The sequence below is a fragment of the Tripterygium wilfordii genome, chromosome 22 (genome assembly GCF_013401445.1).
Source record: "Tripterygium wilfordii isolate XIE 37 chromosome 22, ASM1340144v1, whole genome shotgun sequence".
Classification (NCBI taxonomy): domain Eukaryota; kingdom Viridiplantae; phylum Streptophyta; class Magnoliopsida; order Celastrales; family Celastraceae; genus Tripterygium; species Tripterygium wilfordii.
Genome location: NC_052253.1, coordinates 12,977,553 through 13,001,458, shown reverse-complemented (window position 1 = coordinate 13,001,458; position 23,906 = coordinate 12,977,553). Strand labels below are relative to the sequence as shown.

The 23,906-nt window shown below is 37.8% G+C and overlaps 4 protein-coding genes and 1 pseudogene across 5 annotated transcripts; 4 read left to right on the top strand and 1 right to left on the bottom strand.

Moving 5' to 3' along the window:
- Positions 1 to 2,448: 2,448 nt before the first annotated feature.
- Positions 2,449 to 5,670, top strand: LOC119990510 (BTB/POZ domain-containing protein At2g13690-like). Its single transcript, XM_038836459.1, has 2 exons — positions 2,449 to 3,248; positions 4,559 to 5,670. The coding sequence occupies exons 1-2, from the start codon at positions 2,586 to 2,588 to the stop codon at positions 5,495 to 5,497; spliced, it is 1,602 nt and encodes a 533-aa protein (XP_038692387.1). The 5' UTR covers positions 2,449 to 2,585; the 3' UTR covers positions 5,498 to 5,670.
- Positions 5,671 to 9,584: 3,914 nt separating this feature from the next.
- On the top strand, positions 9,585 to 12,075 carry LOC119991571 (probable indole-3-pyruvate monooxygenase YUCCA10). The gene is made up of 5 exons (XM_038837914.1): positions 9,585 to 10,199; positions 10,332 to 10,568; positions 10,681 to 10,803; positions 10,897 to 11,038; positions 12,020 to 12,075. Exons 1-5 carry the CDS (start codon positions 9,585 to 9,587, stop codon positions 12,073 to 12,075), a joined length of 1,173 nt encoding a protein of 390 aa, XP_038693842.1.
- LOC119990401 (probable inactive ATP-dependent zinc metalloprotease FTSHI 4, chloroplastic) lies at positions 12,057 to 20,940 on the top strand. Of its 2 annotated transcripts, none has more exons than XM_038836292.1 (17): positions 12,057 to 12,476; positions 12,912 to 13,167; positions 14,092 to 14,467; positions 15,006 to 15,264; positions 15,570 to 15,701; positions 16,743 to 16,817; positions 16,890 to 17,015; positions 17,093 to 17,202; positions 17,288 to 17,366; positions 17,470 to 17,607; positions 17,691 to 17,802; positions 18,274 to 18,437; positions 18,555 to 18,660; positions 18,857 to 18,933; positions 19,221 to 19,364; positions 19,567 to 19,744; positions 20,804 to 20,940. In XM_038836292.1, the coding sequence occupies exons 1-16, from the start codon at positions 12,225 to 12,227 to the stop codon at positions 19,708 to 19,710; spliced, it is 2,550 nt and encodes an 849-aa protein (XP_038692220.1). In that variant the 5' UTR covers positions 12,057 to 12,224; the 3' UTR covers positions 19,711 to 19,744; positions 20,804 to 20,940. The 2 variants fall into 2 exon arrangements, with proteins under 2 accessions (XP_038692220.1, XP_038692219.1); XM_038836291.1 differs by lacking the exon at positions 20,804 to 20,940 and adding an exon at positions 20,153 to 20,555.
- A 182-nt stretch (positions 20,941 to 21,122) lies between these two features.
- LOC119991570 lies at positions 21,123 to 22,208 on the bottom strand (annotated as a pseudogene).
- Positions 22,209 to 22,943: 735 nt separating this feature from the next.
- Positions 22,944 to 23,805, top strand: LOC119992209 (cell wall / vacuolar inhibitor of fructosidase 2). The gene has a single exon (XM_038838878.1). It carries the CDS (start codon positions 23,142 to 23,144, stop codon positions 23,688 to 23,690), a length of 549 nt encoding a protein of 182 aa, XP_038694806.1. The 5' UTR covers positions 22,944 to 23,141; the 3' UTR covers positions 23,691 to 23,805.
- The last annotated feature ends 101 nt before the right edge of the window (positions 23,806 to 23,906 follow it).

Genomic DNA, 23,906 nt, shown 5'->3' with positions numbered 1-23,906 from the left:
AATCTATTATGTTTGAACTTGGAACCTCAAAAAAAAAAAAAAAAACGAAACAACATATTTCACAGACATGACAGGACACTCGAGATGAACTACGTACATGATAGTTTTAAGTGTCTAAGAATAACAAAGGTAGCTGGCTCTAGCTAGAAAGGTGCAGATGCTATATCTCTGATTACAGGCAAACGAATATCATTCCCTAAACTCTCATAGTTTCCAATTGTGTCCATGTCTCCTCTATCTCCGTTCTTCTGTCCCAAACTCACTGTTGGCTCCAAACCCTGCAAACAATCTCACCGTCAACAATTATTTTTTGATAACCGAGAACAACATCATACAAGTTATCCTTGGGCATTTGATATACGTGATCTCACAGAGGTGAGAGCTTGACAATAGGATGAGTTGAGTCAAGGCCTAACTCATGATCACAAGAATATTGCAATTGACAATATCTCAAACCATTTCAAGAAATAGAGAGAGAGAGAGAGGTGTGTTGAAGGCAGTAGTATAGGTACCTCAGTGAAGATACTCAAGGCTTCTTCAAAGTTTTTTGCATTGCTCATCACGAACATGGCCGCCTCCTACATGTACATAACAATTTCACCAATTCAACATCATGTATGTATGTATGTATGAAAAACATACAATTAACCTCCAAATCATCATTACAATCAAAGAATTAAACTCACCCTAGCCCATTGGATTTGATGAAAATCGAGCGTCCTTGGCTCATTTTCAATCGAAGATTTCCTATCAATTCTTTGCACCTTTACCCCTTCCATTATGCCAACAATTTCATACAATGAAACACAATCTATTCCCTAAACCTATATATATATATATATATATATATATATATGTTGTCCCATGCACGTACGTATCCTACCTATAAATCTTCGGCGGTGAGCTATTGCAGCACGTAAATGAACCTGTCATCTTCGGATCATCATATACTGTCCACACGTGGCGCCACAGAACGGTCCTGATAATCAAAAACGTGTCGAACGTGCGGGGTTACGTATTGGTGGAGCGACGCGAGTGCTCGCTCTGATTGTTTGGGTACGGCTACGTGTAAAGATCAGAATGGAGTTTCGTGGATACGGGGCTGTTCATGTGGACAGATGTGCTTTGATTGGGAATGGAGTTTGGTGGACGTCGGTCATAGGTGATAAGCCACCATTTTTGTTTATATATATATACACACACGTCAATAATGTCGGTGAAAAATAATTGATGAATAATGGTAGGTAAATTTTGTTGACTTTTCCGAATTTATGATTAACATGGTGTTGTTTCGAATTTAAATGCTTGTTTTTTCCTTTGGGAATGAAAAAACAATATAAATAAGCGAAGGTCAATTTCATTCGATATTCTCATAGCTATTTATTTATATATATATATATATTTATTTATTTATTTATTACACACACATATATAAATATATATAATGTCTAGAAAAATAAGGATAATGCAAGATCCCAAAAGTGACACCCAAAAGACCCCAATGCAAGATCCCAAAAGTGACACCCAAAAGACCCCATTTAATGTGCAGTGTTGGATATGAACTAGGCTTTACATATGTGTTTTTAATCAATGTTTATTTTAATATCACATAAATTTGGGAGACTTTTGGGGTGATATTTTGGGTCTCTAACATTGTCCAAAAATAAATAATTAAACGATCTAGATAATATATTTATGTGATGTATATTTGGCATCCACGGATTGGAAGTAAATATTACCACATCTTATTTAGGACAAAAAAAAATAGTTTCTTAATTTCAATAATTGAGATACATTATTTGGACAACTAATATGAATCTAAACTCAACCCATCACATTCGAGTCACGATATAACGATAAGGTAAGTTGACCCAAAATACAAGGCACAACCACATATATATTGCTTTTAATGGAATATGGAATGTCGAAATCAGGACCTTATGAGTTTATACGATTTGACTCAAGAAATAATCACCAACTAAACCATCACACAAATAATTTAGAAATTAATGATCGCTAAACTACAAAAACTCCTTTCAATAATGCATTATCGACGAGCAAAACATTTACACCAATAAGAAAATATTCAATAGTATGGTAAATCATGTAAGCATATTATATGATGTACCATAATTAATAGTATAAATATTTTATAAGTAGTTGGGAATGATATTAAATTTGAATTATAAAATAGTTATTTTCATTATCAACCACTTATGATTTGACATAATGATCATAATTATGTTATGATTAAGACTCAATATTTTCTCACTAATCTTCAATGCCGAAAGAATTTATAATGACTTTCTAAGCAACCAAACAAGATACTTTCCCGAACTAAGAGGTAATACTAATACCAACGCACACTATGAAGTTTCTCCATGTTACAACAAAATCAAATAATTAAATATATAAAAAGTTCCTCAATTTCTCCAACCAAACACACCACAACAAACAAAACTGACATAACTGAAGAGAGCATCTCTCATTCTCTCCTCACAAAGCAACAGTATCTGTTTTCCTTAACACTATGCTCTCTACTTTCTCTCTTTAGCGTATTCTTCTTCTGACTCACTCTGGGTACTATGGCCGCTTGTGCTCGCCGGAAGCCGATTTTGCGCCGGAGATCGTGGTGTTGCTCTTTGGCGGAACCTCCTTCAAGTCCAGAGCAAACTACAAGCAGCAAAAGCCTCCATTACAAGCCTAACTCGCTCTCCAAACACGGGAGACCCAACTCGGTACCTACCTCTCCGCAGAGTTGCAAATCTGGGCTGAACTTCGTGGGTCGGATTGACCGGCGCCGGATCCTTTCGCCAGGGCGTGTCTCTCCTATCGACTCCGATCCTACTGTAGATTCCGTCCAAGAAATGACCCGAGACCCTCTTCCAGCTGTCGCTTCTGCTCCCAAATCGCGATCCCACAGTTTCAGAGCCCCACCCGAGGGTTCTTCCTCTTCTTCCGTTTCGGGTTCTGGCTCCCGGCGGGATTTTGATGTGAGGCTGAAATTGAAGGGAAGGAATGGCGGGTCTCTGATTCTGGAATTGAATTCAGAGATTTTGAAGGCCAATTCGGAGGTTTTTGCGGCCCTGATTGCCGAGCACCAAAAGGGTTCCGGTATGTGCAGAATTGAGGTGCCGGAGGTGGAGAATTTGGGCGTTCTTAGGGACGCAATTGAGTTGATGTTTGAGGATGATATTCCCAAAATGCTCATGAAGATGAGGGTTTATAGAACTATTGGGGTACTCGAGGTTAGTTTCCCACTTTTTTCCTATGTCTATGTTAGATGTTGGGTTTCCTTTATATGGAAGGTAACATTAGTTGGCCTTATATGTTTGATATTGTGGACTAATGTAGAGTAAGGTACATTGTAGTAAAACCGTGAATGGTATCCTTAGATGTCATAAACTACCGGAAAATGGCCTTATTGAAGATTCGTGTAATCTAAAACATATGTGAAAAGTGATGATTTAATTGACAAAACTATGCTAATCTGTTGGCATGATACATATCCCGATATCCGTATGGCAGTAGAGTTTTAATGGGCTGATTATTTATGACAACACAGGACAGTTTATTAAGCATTGAGTGGCATCAACTCGGAATGAATTAATATATTCTTTTTCGTATGTTATGAGCATTTTATACTCGGAACAAAGTAGTTTGTAAGTTTAGGGGATCAAGGTGCAATTTTTTTGTGAACTTAAAGTAGTCTATTAGAAGCCAGCCATCTTTTGTCCCCTTCTGTGCTCCTTTATTGGTGAATCACCAACTAATGTCGGTGTGAAGGTTCATGATGAAGACAGCATTATAGATAGTCATCTCTTTTGTGATCTGTGAGTGGGTGTTTACGTATCTCTGGTTTAAGAGGGAAGTAGAGGGCTGCAGCCTGCAGGTGCTGTACCTGAAAAATTCTATTTGCGAAAAAAAAAAAAAAAGATGCTAAAAGACTGTCCATTCTCTTCCATGCTGAATCTAGCTATCCCTAATGAAGATCCAGGGGAGCGTTTAGAATGTATTCATGTGTGGGTGGCTGGTGGTTGCGTTTTTATTCTCGTGTATCCATGCAAGTATCTTGGTGGGTGTATGTTTTATTCCTGTATGAACATCTGTGCATGCACACACCAATATGGGAATGTTTATTCAACAAATTCCTAGCATATCAAGCATATATGGTTTTAAGTCTAATTTTAAACTCTGCCTACTGGCACAAGGGGGTCTTTTTAAATGTCCTTGCTAATGAGTTACCACTTACCAGCATCCTTGTAGTGTAACCAACTTAGTCATGCATTTTCCATTCCTCTGACCTCTAGGTTGTTATAGCTAATGGAAAGAGCATCTGTTTCTTAGTCACACTCCCAAGGTCCATGTGATGGTTTGATGCCTTGTCGTCTTAGATTCTCTAATGATGATGAAAACTTATATACATTGTACACTGCTGGAGTCTTTGGGTGTGACCACTTCTTCATGAAGCCCAGATTTCTATTATGGTGCATTTGTTATCTTACGTCAGCTATTAATCTACTAGTAAAACACTAACATGACTCTTATTTTTGGTTAGGTATCTGCTGGAATCATGTTTAAAAAAGGCATTTTGGCTTGTTTAAAATACCTTGAGGCTGTTCCTTGGACTGAAGAAGAAGAAGAAAATCTGAGGATTCTGCTCACAAAGTTCAAGTTTGATGATGTGGCAACCAGGGACATTTTGGCAAGGCTTTGCTTGCTTGAATCTAAAGATTCCGAACAAAATCTTGCCAGACAACTTGTTTGGTCCATCACCTCATGTGCTGATGCCAATGCAAGGACTGAGCTAAAGCCCTTGGTAAAGGGTCTCCTTTGCAAAAGTTCAGTCTATGAAAAGGATCAGCCCGACCTCAACAAAGAGGATATCTACGGGGTTTGCCAGTCCTGTCTTGGTTCACTAGTCAGCCTTTTCGAGGAGGCCTCTGACTCTATTTACGATGGGAGAGGAGCAAAAAAGAAGACGGATAAGCCTCTAATTGAACGCATCTCCAGACAGGTTGATAACCTTAACTGGTTGTTGGAAATTCTGATTGATTGGCAAATGGCAGAGGAACTTGTAAATATGTGGACCGATCAAGCAGAGTTGCTAAACATGCATGACACTGCATCTCCAATGCTCCGATATGAGCTAAGCCGTGTTTCGGCTAACATATTCATTGCCATAGGAACCAGGAAACTGCATTCCCGGTCAGAAGCTAGATCAAGGCTTCTCCAAGCTTGGTTTGGCAGAATGTTGTCAGATTTTGGTTGGCTTCAGAGGTGCAAAAAAGGACTTGACATGAAGGCTTTGGAAGAAGCAATGGGTCAGACGTTACTGACACTTCCTTTGAAGCAGCAACATACGCTGTTTATGGAATGGTTTGGGTGTTTCTCCAAGCACGGTACTGAATGCCCAAATCTCAGTAAAGCATTCCAAATTTGGTGGCGCCGATCATTTGTAACAGGCTCTGAATCTTATGCCATTGAATCCAGGTAAATGTGCACAGCTCTTTCATCAGTTAATACCTGTGTACAATTGCAGATGTGAATATTGAGTGAATGTTGAAACATCTGCAAGCGAATAACCGTAGATCATGTAGAATTGTTGAAACAACTCAGTAATGCATTGAATGATAACATATTTTGACTGGGATTACCTACCTCTCCTGCTATTATTGTCCATGCCGTTTTAGAAGCAAAACTCAAACACACACAAGCCTGGGGGTTTCATTTTGCTTCAGACATGACTGCTGTAGAGGGTATGTTTGGTATGAAAACAAAAGGATTAGAAAAAAATGGTAGAGGGTCTTGTTATCACGTTTGGATGAAGTAGAAGGGACTTCCAAATTCCAATGCATTATGAAGAAAACTTGCAATCTCCTGGTTTTGGTCATAAATGTAAGTTTATTATAAACTCAATTTTCACTACTTTCATAAATGCAAGTTTATTATGAGAATTAATGGTACAACAACCGTTTTAATTTAACTGCTGCTTCAAGAACAAGAAAAGGCTCCTGGTTTTGCTTTTACTTGTACAAAACTAAAACCTACAAAGACTGATGCACATGGAAGAATCAATATTAATGGAGGGTGTAGATTTCTCAAGCACCATCATTTGAAACGAGGGATTGGTTGTGATCATTGGAGCCGGGCTGTCGGGGCTCGGAACCGCTGCCTGCTTAAGCAGCCACTATTCCTTATGTGAGTCTTACTTGACAAGGAAGATTATTACGTAACTTATGTCTCTCTTTGGAGGAAAAAAATGTATGATCGCTTGAAGCTTCATTTGGCAAAATATTTGTCACCTTCCCTTTATGCTACACCCACCTTCATTGAAGCACCTGACTTGACGATGAGACTAAGTCTCTTATCCCACATCACCTAGGGGAATATATGAAATACATAATATAATTGGTCAAACTTCCAAACTAGTAACAACCATTTTTCTTGGACTAAAATTAGCATGGGTTGATGATGGGTCTCGGAAAACAAAGTCGTGTGGTCCAGTATGGGATGATCCAAAATGGACAAAGTATTACTAATGCAAAGAAGCGGGTTGCTACATTCATCCCCTATACGTAACCAAAGACAGGTAACTTGCCTCTCTGTGACGCTCCCCCTAAACACTACTATAGTAAGGCCAAGAATACTCTTTCGGCGGTTGAAAATCTCAGCCTATTTACTTCAATGATATTATCATATATCACTTGAGTTATAACGATCTGGGATATCTAACAGCTTGTAGAGTTATTGTTCGTTGTTGGATCTTGACTTATGATAGGGTCGTGCCCATACACACTCAGCACCCAAGGCCCAACCGACACCCACCCACATGGGCCGGCTGTACCCAAGGCCTCCCAGCCCATACTAGAAAACCTTGGGTACTAAGGGAGACTCATACCTCCCCTATAAACAACACTTTAGGTCTCACATCTTTCGATGTGTGACAATCCTATCAATACGCTCCCCTTCAAGACCATACACACTCAGCACTCAAGGCCCAACCGACACCCACCCACATGGGCCGGCTGTACACAAGGCCTTATACCTCCCCCTATAAACAACACCTTAGCTCTCACATCTTTCGATGTGGGACAATCCTATCAACTTATAAGCACGTTGATTGCCCTCTATTACAACCCATTTTGATTTAAAAAGCGCGAGATATTTTTATATTTATTGCAAAAAAAGGTTGCGTGTATATATATATATATGTATATGTATGTATGTATATATGTGTGTGTGTGTATGCATATGTGCAAATCAAACAAAACTTGAGAATTGATTCTGCTCGCATCGCATGCATGTTACCCCAAACAATATACCAAAAGAAAACTGAAACACGTGTAACCAAACTTGGAGACATTGAAACTTGAAAGGGATCACATGACCAGTGCATGCATCGGCCATTAATTGTCGGTGGCAGGCAGATGGAAGCCCTAGACGATCTGCAAATGGCGAACAAGTTTGTTGCGGGTGTTTGTTCAAATGACGGTTACAAAGACTGTCATCTTGCACCTGATTCCCGCGAGATCTTTTCTTCATATATATATATTAATCATGTAGAAGAAGAAGAAGAAGAAGAGGAGTAGCACTTTAACTCCTTGTACTTGTTGTTAAATACAAGTGTCGATGAAATTTGTCCATGATCAGCAAATGGCGATGGAGGTTGTGGGTGTGGGTGTGTGGCGGTTGATGAAGTAATTCCGACGGTTACTCATCTTCTCTCGTCATCATCTACCAAAGACTACTGGTTTTCTACTTCATTATATATACATATATGTCCATATATATATACTGCCTGCATATATATGTGTGTGTATATATATATATATATATATCTCTGGGTGCATATATATGTATATATATATGTGTGTGTGTGTGCGCGCATATATATGTGTGTATATATTATATATATCTATCTGTGTGGTGTGTCTACTGCATGTGTGTATATATATCAAAAAAAAAAAAAAAAAAAAAACTTAAATAGTCAAAAAAATATATTAAATAGACAAAGTCGGGCAGGGTCAAGTCAAAAGGCCAGAAACCAGAGGTCCGAGCCTTAGAGGCTTGGGCCGGGCTAGGGCCTCATTTTGAAGGCGTGGCCCATTCCAAAGCCCAATTCTCAAAATCAATATGTGCATGCATGCATGCCACCTCAATTTGATTCCCGTTGGGAGTAATATCATTGTGGTTCCCTGAGTTTTGGCCCAACTTATTGTATCGTCAGTTGAGAAACTTTTGTTTGCATGGACTTGACGGCTCGAGTTTAAGCCGATCTCGGATTTTCAAAAGACAAGCTTGTATGTTATTATTCACGGTAAAAAAAGTGTGATTTCTAAGCCGACACAATCATTTCAAAATGATTTGTATCATTCGTATTACTAGTACTTCCTTAATTTATGGTGGTTCATTCGTGGGTGTGTATTTTTTTGGCTAATTAAGAAATAAAACGTAATCATGTTTGAGATGATTTGATATAGTTTGAATATAAAATTCAAATTGCTGTTGAATTCCTTCATTTATCAAGCATTTAAGTGACAATGAGTTCCACTAGCTAGTACTTTTAATTAATTAGTTCAATCAATTGAGAGACTTATGTATGGACCTTTACCATTATTTTGTAATCTACGATTAGACATTTTTAAAATTTTCAAATTGCTACCAATGTGATTTGACAGTAAACAACATATTAAGCTTAAAAATTAAGATTTCTAGGATAGAACCCAAGGAAATTAAAACAAGAAAAAAAGAGACCATTTAGGCATGTACATATTTTGTACATTTCTCTACTTGAACAACATTAGTATAGATACCTAATCAATTTTTGATCTAACCAATTACATAAAATCTAACGATTTCCATTTTTGAAAACCTTAATTCTTGTCGTTTTCGATAATCGATAAAAAATTTCATCGGCAATGATTATACGAATCTAACTACTGTCGTTTTCGATCAAATTTTCCGTTGGCAATAATTATATATAAATCTAACAATTGTCGTTTTCAATCATAATGAAAATTTTAAGCCATTTCAATAATTACATTCATAAGAAAATTAATAATATTATTTGTACATGGATTGTGTGTTAATTGACTATTTAAAGGGTTGTACATTTCATGCAATTCATGGCATAACATTTAATGGTATAGGCAGTGATCAACCTTTAATTTTGGTTGATTTATTTGATATTTAACTCTTATTATCAAATCACCAAATATATCAAAATTTTGACTATTTATACAGTTTTGCTACTCAAGGAGTGAATATCACATTCATAAAACTAGTAATTCACATATCTATATTTCAAAGTAACGGTTATGGGGGGAGTCAAACTAGATTTTGTATTTACCTTACATGGGGAAAGATAAATAATAACCTACCTTGTAAAAATCGTGACCATTGCCAATTGTCCATCAACATTCTTGACCAGCTTCAAATGTAAACAACAACTCATGCAAAAATAAATTGGAACTTTTGTCCTTCACTGACCCTGCTTGATTCTATAAATTGAGGATGCAATTGATCAAGTTTCATCCCAAACTAAGAACACTCTACAAAAAAAAATGGAGGGTGTGGTAGCAATGGTGGAGGAAACAATGGTGGTGATCGTCGGAGCTGGCCCATCTGGGCTTGCAACCTCTGCATGCTTAAGCCAGAGTGAAATTCCTAATGTGATACTAGAGAGGGAAGATTGTTATGCTTCTCTTTGGAAGAAACGAGCGTATGATCGCTTGAATCTTCATTTGGCAAAAGATTTTTGTCACCTCCCTTTGATGTCAATCTCACCTAAAAACCCTACCTACTTATCCAAAAAAGAGTTTATCAAGTACTTAGATGAATATGTTACTAAATTCAAAATCAAATCTCGTTTTTATCAGTCAGTTGAGTCTGCTGTTTACGATGAAGTTGAGAAGAGGTGGAGAATCGAATCCAAGGATACCGTTTCGGGAGAGGTGAAGGTTTTCATTGCCAAATTCTTGGTTGTTGCTTCTGGAGAGAATAATGAAGGTTATATCCCTAATGTTCTGGGATTAGAGAGCTTTCAGGGGGAGGTTTTACACTCTAATGTGTACAAATCTGGCTTGGCATATCGCGATCAAAATGTTCTTGTAGTTGGGAGTGGGAATTCGGGAATGGAGATCGCTTATGATCTGTCAAACTATGGAGCACTCACTTCCATCGTTGTTAGGAGCTCGGTAAACTCTCTTCTCCATCTTTTGTCTTCAGTCGTCTTGTACATTATCAGAGTAACTTCTGACTATTTTTGAGTCGCAAGTATTCTAATAGAATTGTTGATGCGTATGACAACTGAATGATTTTGGTTGCAGTTTCATGTGCTGACCAAGGAAATGGTACGCATAGGAATGTTACTCTTGATGAAAAAATTTCCAGTTTGGTTGGTAGACTTTATCGTCAAATCCTTAGCATTTTATGTATATGGTGATCTAACAAAGTCTGGAATTCGTCGTCCCAAGAGCGGCCCTTTCTTCCTCAAGGCCACCACCGGACGTTCCGCGGTCATCGATGTCGGAACTGTCAAGAAAATCAAAGACGGTGGCATAAAGGTTCATCTTAAATCTATCTATATATATAGTTATATGATCTATCTATATACATGTACATATATATATGCATGTGGATTGATTGTTTTATACAACAATTCATGCTTAATTTCAGGTTGTGCCAGCAATAACAAGGGTTAATGAAAAGTCTGTTGTGTTTGAGAATGGGATTGAAAAACAGTTTGATGCAATAGTTTTTGCAACTGGTTACAGAAGTTTAGCCAATACTTGGCTGAAGGTTAATTACAATTTCAAAAGTTAATTAATTCCTTTAATTTTCTTTACTTAATAATTATGTTTTTTTTTTTTTTCTGTGTGTGTGTGTGTGCAGGATTACAAATATGGTCTTAATGCAAATGGAATGCCTAAGAACAGTTTTCCAAATCATTGGAAAGGAGAGAACAACCTGTATGTTGCCGGATTATCAAGGAGAGGTTTGGAAGGAGTCAGCAAGGATGCTATCGCGATTGCCGGTGACATTGAGAAGATAATGATCAGTGGCTGATTAGTCTTCTTAGTATCAAGTACTAGCAAGTGTGGTGTGGTTTGCCAAGTGCCAACAACCCATAAGTCGAGGTTGATTAAAGCATATATTCGACTTGTTGGTACACAAATCTGAGCTCCCTTTTCCGTTTACTTAAAAAAAAAAAAAGGTGGGGTGTGGTTTTGTTAAATGTTGTATAAATTGAAAAAAAAAAGAAAAAAGAAAAAAAAAGGTCATATGCTCCATCTCCACCCGAGTTGTAATATTAAGGGTTTAAGGTTCAGAGAATGTGTGTTTGCTTGTCATGTAAGTTTGTAAAATGTGTTGGTGGTACGTGTGCAATAAACGTATGAACTTGTTGTCTCTTTTGTTGTTGTAATATAAATATTTTAAAAAAAGTGTTTAAGTGCTTTTTTTTGAAATGGGAAGGGGATTCAAACCCTGATCATCAGGATAATACACACTATTCTTACCACTCCAATTAGTGACAAGGGTACTCCATAAGAGATTTCCATGAGTTCGACTCGCTTTTGAAGTGTACAAGACTACAAGCATTTAAGAATTAGCTTGAGAAACAAGAGAGAGCTGAGAAAGCGATGGAACAAAATTTAACTCATATCATCTGCACATCATTTAGCTCTTGCTGGACTGTATAAGAGATTTCCATGATTTCGACAAGCTTTTGAAGTGTACAAGGCTACAAATATTTAGGAATTAGCTTGAGAAACAAGAGAGCTGAGAAAAGCGATGGAACAAAATTTAACTCATATCATCTGCACATCATTTAGCCCAAAGGGCCAAAACAACTCCGAAATCACGATCCTGCAAATTCTCCAAATATTTTCCTGCATTGCTTGGGCTAATATACTGTCCTAATAAACCTTTTTGGGCCTTTAGGCCTTTGAATTTGGGCCGGAATCATTCCCAATGGTGCATGGTTATGGGATTCGACCTACTATGTTGTTATAAGAGGATGTGAACGAAACGCGACGTTTTGATGTCGCAGGGACCGTCGTCGCACTCTGAACACTCTCCTAATACACAGCCATGCATCACTGACGAAGCAGATAAAATCCAAACGCCGTCTTCAAATTCCTCTCCCTCTGTATTTTTCAGGAAAATAAAATAGAAGATTGAGAGAGAAGACGGAGAATTGTTACATGGTGTAATCCAGAATGAATCTCCAACTCTCAAACCCTCTCAATTCGGTTCAACTGTCCAACACCTTATCCCCTTCTAAAACCCTCGCATTTCACTTCCCTTGCTATAAACATGCTTTAAGAATCAAATTAAGGTCGGGAAACAACAGCTTCCGCTTCTATAAACGCAACAGACTCAGAATTGTTGCTTCCAGTGCTTCAACTTCGGACTCGCTTGTATCATCTGGGAACGCGGAAGAGGACGCCGAGTCCAGTCAGCTCTTCGAGGTTTTCCTTTATCTTCTTCAATTTGTTTCGTTAATTTTCTTGTTCTATGTTTTTTAGAAGCATTTTTGTATTAACTTTCATAATTTTGTTCTTTCAGTATGATTAAATTAGCATCTAATTGGAATCCAATTATTCTGTTCCTATGTTTGGTGAATTAGATTAAGTTGGGTTGAAATCAGGAACTTAAAGAATTTGGACATGAGATTCCTTGAGAAAAAAATCTCATCCGATGTTTAAAGGCAGAACTGTGGTTCGCCCAAGGATTTTGTAATGTCAGCGATTTCTAACTCTTGATATTAGATTGATTAATGTGGTCTTCTTCTTCTTTTTTGTGAGTTGCAGTTGATGAAGAATGACATATTCTTACAGTTTTAACTGTTTAAACGTAATCTATGAACTTATTGTAAACATGTTTACTGTCTGTTATTGCTTCAGAAATTGAAAGATGCGGAGAGGCAAAGGATAAGTAAGTTAGAAGAACTTGAGAGAAAGGCCAATCTGCAGCTAGAGAGGCAGCTTGTCATGGCTTCATGCTGGAGCCGGGCCTTGTTGGCCATGCGAGGAAAGTTGAAAGGAACAGAATGGGACCCTGAGACCTCACACAGGATTCACTTTAGTGATTTTTGGAAACTTCTTAACTCAAATAATGTCCAATTCATGGAGTACTCAAATTATGGCCAGAATATATCAGGTTGGCACTTTGATGCTCTTTTCATCATTTACAATAACTTCCTAGTTCCTTGGACAAAGTATTTTGGGCAAAATTCAACTTATGAAGTAGAGGAAATCTGACAATTGTCAAGTTGACACTGGTAGCTGAGCACATCAAGTTCTAGTTTTCAACCATTTTATAGCGTAGAATGTACGGCATGGCTGTATAATAGTGAGTTTCTCTACTGGCCTCTATGTGCGTTACATTTCTTAAAATGATCAATTAAAAATGATAATACAAAAGCTGATGAGACACTCTCGTTGTAATCTATTTTGAAGAAGTTTAATCATCCATAAAGGTGTCACTGCTTGAGTCTGGCAGATCATTTCTTTATCATGTAGGATTATTTAACTTTGGTGACTGTAGAGTTGGAATTATCAACCAGAGTCTACCACTAAGAACATCTAACGCCAATCCATCCTGTGAAGAGATCAAGAATACAATGAGACTGAAATGTTAATCCTTGTCATACATAAACCTGTTATTGTTTTAACGAGGTTATAACTTTAAACATGCAGCCTTCCCTCTATAGTTTCTTTTTCTCATTATGTTAAACCTTTTGTGGTCTTACATTAATTTTTTCGGAGCCTTGTGATTGAGGCATTTCTTATTCCATCCTTCTTTATAGCATGCTTCAGTCTTGTGCAACTATCCTTTCCATTGGTTTTCTCTGGGGTGGTATATGCTGCTGCTATAATTATGTAAGATCAAATCATGTATTTTTAACGGATCATCTAATCACATGGTCTGTTGATTTGGTTATTGTTTTAGGAAGCAAGCTTTGGAATGGAGTTTTTTTTTTTTTCAATTATTTTATGGATCATTGTTGTATATTCCTATGGATGTTAATTCTTTAAAGCTTCTTCAAAATCTTCTGCTGAGATATTTGTTTGATTTTTGTAGTGATTCTTCCGTATTACAAAGATGGGAAAGTGGATGGATTAGAAGGAAGTTCCAGGAAGGACATTGTTTTTCGGCGCCATGTTGTGGACCGTATGCCAATCGATTGCTGGAATGATGTTTGGAAAAAGTTGCATCAGCAAATAGCTAATGTCGATGTTCATAATGTTGACGTTGTACCTGCTGAAATCTACTCCACTGTGGCAACCGCAGTCGTATGGGCTATGAGGCTTGCACTTTCGGTTGCTTTGTATCTCTGGATTGATAACATGATGAGACCGATATATGCAAAGCTAATACCTTGTGATTTGGGAACTCCTAGCAAAACAATTAAGCGGCCACTGAGGCGTCGTGCCCTTGGATCTTTGGGCAAGAGTCGGTAAGTAAGAGTTGTTTTCCATGATTTGGTTGTGTAAACTTTTTCTAGTTGGGTATCCAGTTGATTTTCTTGCCATTACTTGGACACTGTAATAGAGGAGAAGTGGATTCCTGTTCTTGTTTACTGCAAAAGAATCCGGTAGGTTTCCAATGTTTGCTTGTGTTAAGATGTGCTTTAATCATCATGCCTTTCATGCCTCTCTAGGTCAAGGCCTAAAAGGATCATAGTGCAATGCTGGCTGTGTGTTAATTCCGTCAGTAGTTTCCTGTAAGGCGGTAGGAAAATAGCTGTCTTGAATGTTTGCAAACAGTTTTTGAGTTTTGCTATTCTCATTCGTTTTGCTTGCCTTTTGAGATATGTTCCTTGCACATAATATAAGATTTCATGACAATATGAAAATGAACTTGTGCTTTGAAAATGTTTAGTAAATTGTATGGTGTGTTTCATGAGAATTTGACTGTTGGATAAGGAAGTTGCAATATGATAGGTGGAATGGCAATGTTTGCAGTAGCATTGATTTTGTTTCCCTTTCCTCCAGGGCAAAATTTATATCAGCAGAAGAAACTACTGGTGTTACCTTTGATGATTTTGCTGGTCAGGAATACATCAAAAGAGAACTGCAAGAGATTGTAAGAATTTTAAAGAATGATGAGGAGTTCCAAGACAAGGGTATCTACTGCCCAAAAGGTGTCCTCCTTCATGGTCCTCCTGGAACTGGTAAAACTCTTTTGGCTAAAGCCATCGCCGGTGAATCTGGATTGCCCTTCTTTGCGGCAAATGGCACTGATTTTGTGGAGGTGACCTCTGACTCCTTTCGTAACACCTGATACATTACAAATATAAGAATATGTGGACAAATTGTTTTATGTTTCATTTTATTGGATTGTTATATCATTATCAAATGGCTGACCTGGCATAGTGAAGATGCCTTAACACAATTCTGGTTCCTTGCATTGCACAAGACTGTTTTATGTTTCATCTAGAAGCATTTTTGTATTTATTTTTTGTATTATTGCTCTATCTTGAAAGCATTTAGTAGAAGAAAAATTGGTGAGAATCTACTCATAGAAAACTGCTGACTTCGAACGTTTGACTTCTCTAGATGTTTGTAGGCGTGGCAGCATCTCGTGTCAAGGATCTTTTTGCTAGTGCCAGATCATTTGCTCCTTCGATAATTTTTATTGATGAGATTGATGCCATTGGTAGCAAACGTGGTGGACCTGATATTGGCGGGGTATGATAACTACATTTTTTTTTCTCTATCTTTAACAAAAGAGTTTGTGCTACGCAGACTATACTCTGCTTTCTTTCAGTTTGTACCTGACCACAGGGAAAAAGAATGGGGAAAATAAAAGAAGTAAAAAGGGGATAGATAGAGAAGTGGATGAAGTGCCTGTGAATTCTTGCTTTATGCATGTATTTATGGTTATTATTTGTTGTTGGGTTTATGAAGTAGTGCAGCATGGAGGTTTAAATTAAACGATTTAATTAATTTTCTATCTCAGTTCAAAAATAGGCACAGCCTTTCAAAGAACTGAAGTGAACGTCTTCAATCTTAGTATCCAATTACGCCCTATTCACATATTGTAAACTTGGTTCGCACTACATGATGTTACTATGAAACATGACGTAAAATTGCAATCTTCTACGTATAAACTGATATATACTTTATATCCCTTCTTTCTTGCTCCTCTTTCGCCTTTTCTTAGCTATCCTTGTTATATGTGTTAGGTAACACCAATGGACTCTCTTGCCCAAACTTAAGTATCATTGTAAGATATTGTCCGCTTTTCCAAACCTAAGTCAAGCCCAACTCATCACAGGGCTTCTAGGGCCTTTTGGGTGTTACGTCTTTAAAATGCGTCTTACTAAGTCAAGGAAACCTTTGGGCTTATAACCTATACATTATATCTCCATTTTAGCAATGTGAGACTTTTCTCAACAATCTCCCCTTACTTGTGGGCTGGGCTCAAGCTCACTAAGTGGAACCAGGAGTCACAAAAGTATAATCCACATTCAAGCTAAATAACCTCGCTCTGATACCACTGTTAGAAGACACCAATAGACTCGCTAGCCCAAACAGGAGTATCATTGTAAGATATTGTCTGTTTTCCCAAGTCCAACCCATCACAAAGCTTGCAGGGCCTTTCAGACTCACGGCTTTAAAACGCATCTTACTAAGTCGAGGGAACCTTTGGGCTTACAACATGTCCATTAGTTTTAGCAATTGAGACTTTTCTTAACAATAGCTTGTGCTTGTGGTTGCTTTGTATAGGGTGGTGCAGAAAGGGAGCAAGGCCTACTTCAGATTCTCACTGAGTTGGACGGATTCAAAGAATCTACTTCACAGGTGTGTTTTTCACTATGTCCGTGGTGAAGGAGAATATATTTTCCTATTGACTATTAAACTTGAGATTGCCAGGTGTTAGTTATCGGTGCAACAAATAGGCTGGACATTCTTGATCCTGCTCTACTGAGAAAGGGCCGTTTCGACAAGATTGTAAGAGTTGGGTTGCCATCTAAAGATGGTAGATTGGCCATATTGAAGGTAATTCCAATAAAGTGTTATGTATTGCAGATTATAGCTTTGTAGAACATGCTGTAGTCATACTTTGCACATGCCAGGTGCATGCTAGAAATAAATTTTTCCGTTCAGAGGAGGAAAAGGATGATCTGCTGCAGGAGATTGTTCAGATTACAGAAGACTTCACTGGGGCAGAGCTGATGAATATACTGTAATGGCCTCATTTATTTACTACTATCTGTCTCTATTTTTAAACTTTGGGAATAGAGGGTAATCTATCCTACAAAAAATGGCAGAAATGAAGCTGGAATTTTGACTGCGAGGAAGGATTTAGATTACATAGGTCGAGAGGAACTTCTAGAGGCAGTGAAGAGGGTTGGTGCTGTTTTCACTATGCTTTTTCTCTATCTATAAACATCGAGCATGATATTGTGCTTTTTTTCTCTCCCAATTTTTACACAAATCTTTAATTTTTCAGCAAAAAGGCACATTTGAAACTGGTCAAGAAGATAGTAGAGAAGTTCCAGAGGAATTGAAATTAAGATTGGCATACCGAGAAGCAGCAGTTGCTGTTCTGGCCTGCTACTTTCCAGATCCATATCGCCCTTTCACCGAGGTCGTTGAAATAGTGGCATTATGTTGTCTCATTTGATCTCATAATATCAGTCAATAACACCACTTTTTGCATCTCTTCTGCAGACTGAGATAAGTTCCATCCGCAGCCAGCCAAATATGAGCTATGCAGAAACTTCAGGCAAGGTGTTCTCAAGGAAATCGGATTATGTGAATTCGATAGTACGTGCATGTGCTCGTAAGTTACTAAATTGTCCTTTTACTCTAATGATTTAGTTATAATGGATCCTACTCTTTTTGTGGCTGTTAACCAGCTTTGTCCTATTTGTTTGATCGATTAGTGGCACCCTGAAATTTTGAATTAAGAACACCTTAAGAAACAGCTGCCCACCTCCCAAAAGGAGGAAAAAAGTGATAGATGGACTGCATTACTCTCATCCGGTCATCCTGGATGGAAAGAAATACCTTTTGTGTAATAAATACAAAGATCATGACTAATTTATGAAATGTTTAAAGTAAAAGGATATAGTTCACATCAACTTCATCCTTTAGTCATCACCTTAGACTTCAGCTGTGACAAATGTGTCCTTCTGCACCTATTTGTTTGGTGTCACCAGCGCAAAGTTCGTGGATAATGGCAGACTCTTTTATTTCCTCATCTACCTTTCTTTATTATTATTAATTTGTCTGAATTGGATGCTATTTGTAGCAAGAGTAATCGAGGAGGAGATGTTCGGGGTTGACAACATGTCTTGGGTATCTGCAAAGGCTACATTAGAAGCTTCAAGGCTTACAGAATTTTTGATTCTGCAAACCGGAATGACAGCATTTGGGAAAGCCTTTTACAGGAATAATCATGATCTTGTGCCAAATGTACGTTTTTGTATTTATAGGCTACATGTGCAATATGATGGTGCCAAATGTAATATCAGTTTATTTATCTTTAGGGATTTTCTTAAACGGCATTAGTAATTTTCAGTGTTACAATAGCTTGCAGCTAAGCTGGAAGCACTTCGTGATGAATACATGCGTTTCGCTGTGGGAAAGTGCTTATCGGTGCTGAGAGAATATGGTTCAGCAGTAGAGACTATCACAGGTCATTTTAATTGATTTGTTTGATTCACCCTATCAACTGTATTGGGCTATTTTTTGCAATAAATGTTTTGAGATCTGCACTTGTTGGCTTAGTTAGATGAATTAATACAGTGAACTTCATGTTTCTTATTTTCTTATCCAAATAGGATCAAGTATTTTTAATAAAACCACTTGCTACCTGCCTTCGCATTATGCAGATGTTTTACTTGAGAAAGGAGAGATAAAAGCTGCTGAAATCTGGGACATATACAAACGGGCTCCTCGGATACCCCAGGTAAGTCGTGATCATAGGAATGAATGATGATTGTCCATAGTTTACTGGTTCTGATGCATATATATATATATATGTATATATATATATATATATATATATCTATCCCGATGCTTGCTTTTATAATTCCTCTTATAAATTATTCTGACCATAAGATCAGAGCTTTAATGAAGATGAATAGTTTGAATTGAGAGCAAAAGCTTGTTTTATTTCTCTAATCCTTGAGAATTTTCTGGATGCGAAATAGAATTTATGATTGTATGTCTAAACTTGTTTTTGTCATTATTCAGCCTGCTGTGAATCCGGTTGATGAATATGGAGCCCTAATTTATGCTGGACGATGGGGAATTCATGGGATTACTGTTCCTGGGAGGGTTACATTTGCCCCTGGAAATGTTGGATTTTCAACCTTTGGTGCACCCCGCCCCATGAGTGTAAGTGCAACAGTGCTTCTGAGTTCACATTAGCACTCTAATATATCCTAATGCCAACAACACCTCAACTGAAATGGTTAAGCATATACTCGACTTGGTGGTACCCAAGTTCGAATCCCCCACACCACTTACCCAAAAAAAAAGTAATACATCCTAACGGCAGTCATGCTGATTGTTTCCTTTCAACTAATTATTTATGCAGACCCAAATTGTTAGTGATGCCACATGGAAGCTTATAGATGGTGCTTGGGACAAAAGGATTCAGGAATTAAGAGATGAATCTTCAATGAAGATAGAAGAGGAGAAGGAGAAACCTCAACTTTTGCTGGCTAGCCATTTCCTCTGACAATGATGAATTTTTCTCCCTGATTTGTTAGCAGGTATTTTTTTTTCAAAACAAAAGGAGAAAAAGTATAGAAGTGTTTTCTCATTCATCTGGTATTCCATCATCTGAGGCTAAAGCCAGCCATTCTGTTTCTGAAAACTTCTTCCTGGATTGTGATGGATGGCGATGAGTAGCATAATATTCAACGTTGTGGATTCATGTAGTATTAAGAAACAACTCATATTAACAAAATTACATATTAATAGCTTCAAAAACAATATTGAATTGCAATTATCAAATGAAAATAACATTGCAAGATTATGGACGGAGGTTAAAATTTTTATACTGGCACAACCTTTGTCTTGGATTTACAGTAACCCATTATTGTTGCTTATCATGTTTCCTTTCTTAAGATGACAATGTGTATACCTGAATTCTTAAGGTGCCGATTGCTTGCTTTCAGGTCATTCTAGAAAAATATTCTAGCGTGGGGGGCACTCCGCTTATCGCTGGAGTTGGAATTTTTTTATCTGACAAAGGTCGATAGGCAGTGCTACAATCAATTAGCCAATGAAGACTATGAAATCACACTAGGGTTTGAAATTTGAGAATTCCTTGAATGCATGCCCCTGCGGGCGGTGGCATCAGAATGGTAGATTTGTTTTTTGTCGTATTAAGCTACTGTTAAAAAAATGTACATCCTCAGAATAAGAGAGAAAGCTGGAACAGATTTGATTATATCTGTTGCAAATCGTGAGGGTTTGAATTGAGTCAATTTTGTATACTTGATGTTGTGAAGCTTTCTGATTTGAGTTATTCAAACTATAAACTTGCAAGTTGGTCAGTAGATCTTGTTTTTGCTGCAATACTGGTACCCTCATGCTCTGTCTGTGTGGTGAATCTGGTAAAGAATAATACAATTTATATGTGGGCTAAATTGAGGGAAACATGTATTCTATGGGCGATCAAACCCTAAATAATAAGATGCGGTGATCAATGTCTTCCGGAAGTCTACATCGAGGTGAGAACTTGGGGAGGAGATTTGCTATTTGTTTTGCTATCCCCATGTATAGGGAATTCTTCTTGATTATCTCAGAATGATTAGTTTTTGCAGGTTGTTTGATATTTGTACAAGATTGCCGCAATGCAGCCGGTGGCCCTCGAGCCAGCCACCAACCGGAAACAGAAAAGGTGAAATGTCCAGATCAGCGATGACCCACACAGCGTGGTGGCACGTCACCTGACAGAAATGATAAGTGAGAAGATAAAGAATTCTAGAAGGACTAGTTCCTGGTAGAGCCAAAATGGACACAGCTCACAGCTTCAATGCAAGAAGAAGCTATTAGGTATGTCAAGTTCTTGAAAAGACAAATTCGATTGCTATTACAATCCAGCAATAATAATACTAACCATTACTCGTGCTCATAATAATAGTAAATATATCTCCTCTCTCTCTCTGGTATGTTTTCAAGAATCCAAACCTCGTTTTCCTTTGTTTCCTTGTTTCAGAGTAGGCTCATCGCTTGTGCCTGCTATCCTAGGATAACTATTGACTCGGACAAGACTCTCCACATAAACTGCTACATGAATAACATTTTGAAGAGACTCGGATATTTGCACTTGTTGCTTTGATAGTGGATCATACCAGCATAGTCTATTGTTGTGTTCTATGTACTCTAAGAGCAAGAGGTGGCCATTTTCCCTTGTAGCAAAAGGTCTGGTGTAAAGTTGTGTGGTTATCGAGTAAAGTTTGGTCCATGAGTCTTGCATCATATAGTTTTTCATCACCCATATATCATACTCTCCCTTTCCGTCAGTAGGGTAGTAATAGTTGAAACATAGATATCCTCTCAAGACACCCACCTCAACAAGATATTCCTGCACCTCGAAGAAAATCGCTGGTAGAGGTATCCTACGACGTTCTTCATCCCCGAGATCAAAAGCAACAATCTGTGGTTCTTGAATTTGATCAGACCTGTTCCATCCCATGAAATGTATGGCCCCATTTACTAGCCATCCTTGGCCCCAGACAATGGTTCGAAATCCCCGACTTCGTCGTATCCAAATCCCAGTCCCCCTCCTATTCCCTCTCCTACATGTGTATGTCCGGCGAAGGGCATTAGAATTGGTATAGTTTTATGCTCTCTGGTAGCGATATTACATATGACAATATCTTCTTCTCCGGAATTGTTATTACAACAATACAAAGCTAGCAATCCATTGCACGAACCGATTACAGTGATATATTTATATGAAGTTTCTAGCTCAGGCTGCAAGTTGACAGTTTGGGCTTTGTCGAGCGAATCTAACTCCATTGATAAGATTGGTTCAGTTGGTTCCAATTGGAGAATCAATTGCTTGGTCTTGGCCCTAATTAGCATATGCATATTGATGAAGCAAGGGTCGTCCACGAGAGATTTCCATGGTTTCGACACGCTTTTGAAGCGCACAAGACTCTTCGCTGATAGTCGACTAAGTATGTCCATGATCAACTCACTAGGGAGATAATAAGTGGACATATTTGTTTTAGGTTTGATTTGATTACTCTGTTGTTTTTAACGACTTACTGTAAGGGTGTATATATATGTTAAGATTGAAGGGTACAGTGGTGATCGAACTAGTTTTCCAAGCCAATTTGGATTCGGTTATAATGACTTGGTTTTAATTCAAATTATGGTTTTAATTCAAATTAGGATTCTACTTTGACCATTCCAAATTATATTTATATCATAATGAAATTAGAACTTCTATTAATTCTGTATAATTAATAGATTTTCTAATTTTGTTATTTTAGAAGAGAATCCTTTGCACATCAAAATAGGTCTTATATAATAGTATAATGTTTATATCTACATAATGATTGGGTCTGGCGTATATGTCTACGTAGTTTGAAATACATTTATTCAAATGATAAAATATCATATTAATTTGTTTGGTAACCAAGAATGACACCAGACAAGTTTGCCCTTTGGATAGTTGACATAGCCTAAATTCGGATCGTCAGATTCACGCGAGCAGAAGAGGGTTAGTTGGATCAAAGTTCAACATGTGATCACAATGATATTGCTTCAAGTGAAAATAACTAATATATACTCGATCAACATTCTTCAGAGTTAAATTAATCATCTTTATGATCTTAGGTTTGAGTAGCAATTTATGCCATAAACACCATAAAAAAGGAGATTGAAAACCAAAATATAAAACACACATTGGAATGAAGATCTAGTGTATGTTCTTTTATATAACCCGTGACTCTTTTTGTGTCAATCTTCGAACATGCCAAACAATGCCTGTCAATGTTGATAAGACCATACACAAAAATTAACAACTCACGTGTACTGTTCTACACTCAATTATATATTCATCACCAAATCAACCCAACTCAAAAATAAAGAAAGAAAGCCCAACTTGATTTCAAAATCTCAACTATCTTTCTTCTTTCACCCTCTTCAATGGCTTCCAATTCCACTATCTTTCTATTCCTCTTCTTCGTCACACCATTCTTTCATAACATTTCAATCATCGCGGACACCAATCTGATCGAGAAAACGTGCAAAGATACTAAATACTACAACCTCTGCGTCTCCTCCCTCAAATCCAATCCCACAAGCGCGAAAACAAGAGACGCCAAGGGACTTGCGGCTATTATGGTTGGCGTCGGAATGGCAAATGCCACGGCCACGTCGATGTACTTGTCGTCGAAATTGCTTAGTGCCACTAATGACACCAATCTTAGGCAGGTACTAAGAGATTGTGCAAATAAGTATGCTTCTGCCGACGATGCACTCCAAGCTTCGGTTCAAGATTTGGCCGTGGAAGGTTATGATTATGCTTACATGCACGTCATGGCGGCAGCGGATTATCCGAATGTTTGTCACAATGGGTTTAGAAGGTATCCGGGAATGGCATACCCGCCGGAGATTGGTCGGAGAGAAGATGGATTGAAGCGTATTTGTGAAGTAATTTTGGAGATTATTGAAGCTATTAGCAATAATTGGTGACTGGTTAGATAGTAGTATGTGCTTTTTAATAATGCACACTATATTATTTATATGTACAATCATTAATTTTTAGCGAAGTTATTGTCCTTCTTTTACTCTTTTTAATTATGACATTGACTTCCACTGGGTGTGTTAACTGTGCATGGTGCAATAAACGCATATGTATTAATCATTGATCCTATGAAGCTCAAACGATTGCGTGGGTGAAACAGTAAT

What these genes read in the sequence shown, in the direction of transcription:
- LOC119990510 (XM_038836459.1), top strand. Translation starts at nt 2,586, where the DNA reads ATGGCCGCTTGTGCTCGCCGGAAGCCGATTTTGCGCCGGAGATCGTGG. An exon ending in GAACTATTGGGGTACTCGAG is followed by an intron (nt 3,249 to 4,558) that starts GTTAGTTTCCCA and finishes ATTTTTGGTTAG; the next exon opens with GTATCTGCTGGAATCATGTT.
- LOC119991571 (XM_038837914.1), top strand. Translation starts at nt 9,585, where the DNA reads ATGGTGGAGGAAACAATGGTGGTGATCGTCGGAGCTGGCCCATCTGGG. An exon ending in TCAAAGACGGTGGCATAAAG is followed by an intron (nt 10,569 to 10,680) that starts GTTCATCTTAAA and finishes GCTTAATTTCAG; the next exon opens with GTTGTGCCAGCAATAACAAG. An exon ending in TAGCCAATACTTGGCTGAAG is followed by an intron (nt 10,804 to 10,896) that starts GTTAATTACAAT and finishes GTGTGTGTGCAG; the next exon opens with GATTACAAATATGGTCTTAA.
- LOC119990401 (XM_038836292.1), top strand. Translation starts at nt 12,225, where the DNA reads ATGAATCTCCAACTCTCAAACCCTCTCAATTCGGTTCAACTGTCCAAC. An exon ending in GGATCTTTGGGCAAGAGTCG is followed by an intron (nt 14,468 to 15,005) that starts GTAAGTAAGAGT and finishes CCTTTCCTCCAG; the next exon opens with GGCAAAATTTATATCAGCAG. An exon ending in TTCTAGAGGCAGTGAAGAGG is followed by an intron (nt 17,367 to 17,469) that starts GTTGGTGCTGTT and finishes TTAATTTTTCAG; the next exon opens with CAAAAAGGCACATTTGAAAC.
- LOC119992209 (XM_038838878.1), top strand. Translation starts at nt 23,142, where the DNA reads ATGGCTTCCAATTCCACTATCTTTCTATTCCTCTTCTTCGTCACACCA.